Source organism: Bubalus bubalis, chromosome 4 (genome assembly GCF_019923935.1).
Source record: "Bubalus bubalis isolate 160015118507 breed Murrah chromosome 4, NDDB_SH_1, whole genome shotgun sequence".
Taxonomy (NCBI): Eukaryota; Metazoa; Chordata; class Mammalia; order Artiodactyla; family Bovidae; genus Bubalus; species Bubalus bubalis.
This window is the reverse complement of record NC_059160.1, coordinates 61,557,145-61,559,389: the sequence shown is the minus strand read 5'-3', so window position 1 is coordinate 61,559,389 and position 2,245 is coordinate 61,557,145. Positions and strand designations below refer to the sequence as shown.

Sequence of the window (2,245 nt, the reverse complement as noted above, 5' to 3'; positions counted from 1 at the left end):
ATTTATTTTTTGAGAAAAGCTTATAACATTTTAGAGGCTTCCCAGGAGGTACAGTGGTAAAGACTCTGCCTGTCAATGCAGAAGACACAAGAGACACCAGTTCGATTCCTGGATTGGGAAGATACTCTGGAGTAGGAAATGACAACCCACTACAGTATTCTTGCCTGGATAATCCCATGAATCCTGATGGGTTAGAGTCCATGGGGTCACAAAGAGTTAGACACAACTGAACATGTATATATTACTATTATTACCATAACGTTTAAAAGTTTTGTTATTAAAAATTCAATACACATTTTTTGTAATTTTTGTTTTAATATTTAGTATTTAGTTTTGCTATAGATTAATTGATAATAGGTGCCTGAGTTTCTTTTTGGGTTCTCTATTCTCTTCCCTTGATCAACGTGTCTGTTTTTGTGCCTATACCAAACTGTTTTGTTTAGCTTTTAGGATTTAGTATTAGTATTTAGCAAAATGCTATTTATTATTTCCATAATTGCAAAGGTTTATTATTCTCCTTCATAAAAGTGCTTATTTTCTGCAAGTTAACTTTTGCTTTCTTTAACATAGTATTGCTTCTGTTCACTCCCAAAGGTACATGGCAATAAAATTTTACTAGTTGTTCTGTATTGTACCTACCCCAAAGAAATTACCTAATACATATTTGTTATGTGAATCAATAAATAAATCATTTAAAAGTTTTTCATATGAAAGTCATTTGAAAAACTAATGGCAACCATTACTTATTCTTTCTCTGGAAAATGTAAAAATTTATCAACTTACTGTTCTTCTCTCTTGGTAGATCTAATTTGGAGATATGCCTCTGTTTTACTTGTTGTGTTTCATTTTTGATGCTTTTAATTTGAAGGTGAAGCCAGGATTTAAATTTTAAAAAATTATTAACCTGCTCATTTATGTAAGGATCTTAAATGATGTTTCTGAAGAAGTCGTCACTAGGCCAGGATGAATGAGTGTTTTGAGTAAATTAACCTGATGGCAAAACTTGGTAGTTCAGAATGTGTTTATTTGGCTTTACATTCTCTTATTTTCTTGGGAAAATATCGCAATTCTTTTGAATGAATTATTGAAGGCTTGTTTGACTTGCTTGTTTCTCAGTGTGTAAATGAAAGGGTTCAGCACTGGAGCGATGGAAGTAATGAGGATGGTCACACCCTTGTTAATGGCCACTGAGTCCTTTGCTGAAGGTTTGATGTAGATGAAGATGCAGCTACCATAGGTGATTGAAACTACAATCATGTGGGAAGAGCAAGTGGAAAAGGCCTTTTTCTTTTGTTGGGCAGAAGGGAATCCTAAAATTGTCTTGATGATATAAATATAGGACAGAGCCACACACATCAGTGTCATAAGTAAGGTCAGCACAGCACAGATGATAACAGTCTGTTCCATGTACCAAGTATTTGAACATGAGATTTTCAGGATGGGAGATGTATCACAGACAAAATGATCAACGATATTAGAATCACAAAATTCCAATTCTAGGCCTAGGCTAAGTGGGGGGATTATAATGAATAGACCAGCTACCCAACAACAAAAGACAAGTCTTCTGGAGACTGTGCGACTCATGATGGTCACATAATGCAGGGGTTTGCAGATGGCCACATAGCGGTCATAGGACATAGCAGCTAGGAGAAAAAACTCAGTTACAGCAAAGAGGTCAGTAAAAAATACTTGGCTGACACAGGCATTGTAGGTAATGACCTTGTCACCTGTCGCGATGTTATACAGATATCTGGGAATACAAGCTGATGTGAATGAGATCTCCAAGAAGGAGAAATTTTGTAAGAAATAGTACATGGCTGTCTTAAGGTGGGAGTCCAGTAAGATGAGGAAGATGATGGTCAGATTCCCAGTTAGGCTTAGCATGTAGGTGAGAAAGAGGAAGATAAGAAGGAAAACCTGCAGTTGAGGGTCATCTGTCAGTCCCAGCAGAATGAATGTGGTTACTGTACTGTTTCTCATTGCTGACTGCTGAGTTCTGTTAAATCTGCATGTTAACGTTGAAATGTTTCACTTTAGATTATTTTAACAGTATGGAAGGTATCATATTCAAGTTTTTCCTAATTTATCATTATTTAAAAATATTTACAATTGAAATATTCACTCTGTAAAGGACTACTTTTCATTGTGGTGGGTCTGTCATTTCGTAGGAGCAAAGATGTCTTGTGATATTCAAGAGTTCTCTGTTTGATGTTGTTACTTGACATTTTGTTCTTTATTAAAGTAT

The 2,245-nt window shown here is 35.4% G+C and overlaps 1 protein-coding gene across 1 annotated transcript; it reads right to left on the bottom strand.

Moving 5' to 3' along the window:
* Positions 1-1,032: 1,032 nt before the first annotated feature.
* On the bottom strand, positions 1,033-1,980 carry LOC102413461 (olfactory receptor 6C2-like). The gene has a single exon (XM_006054324.1). The coding sequence runs from the start codon at positions 1,978-1,980 to the stop codon at positions 1,033-1,035; it is 948 nt and encodes a 315-aa protein (XP_006054386.1).
* Between the last annotated feature and the right edge of the window lie 265 nt (positions 1,981-2,245).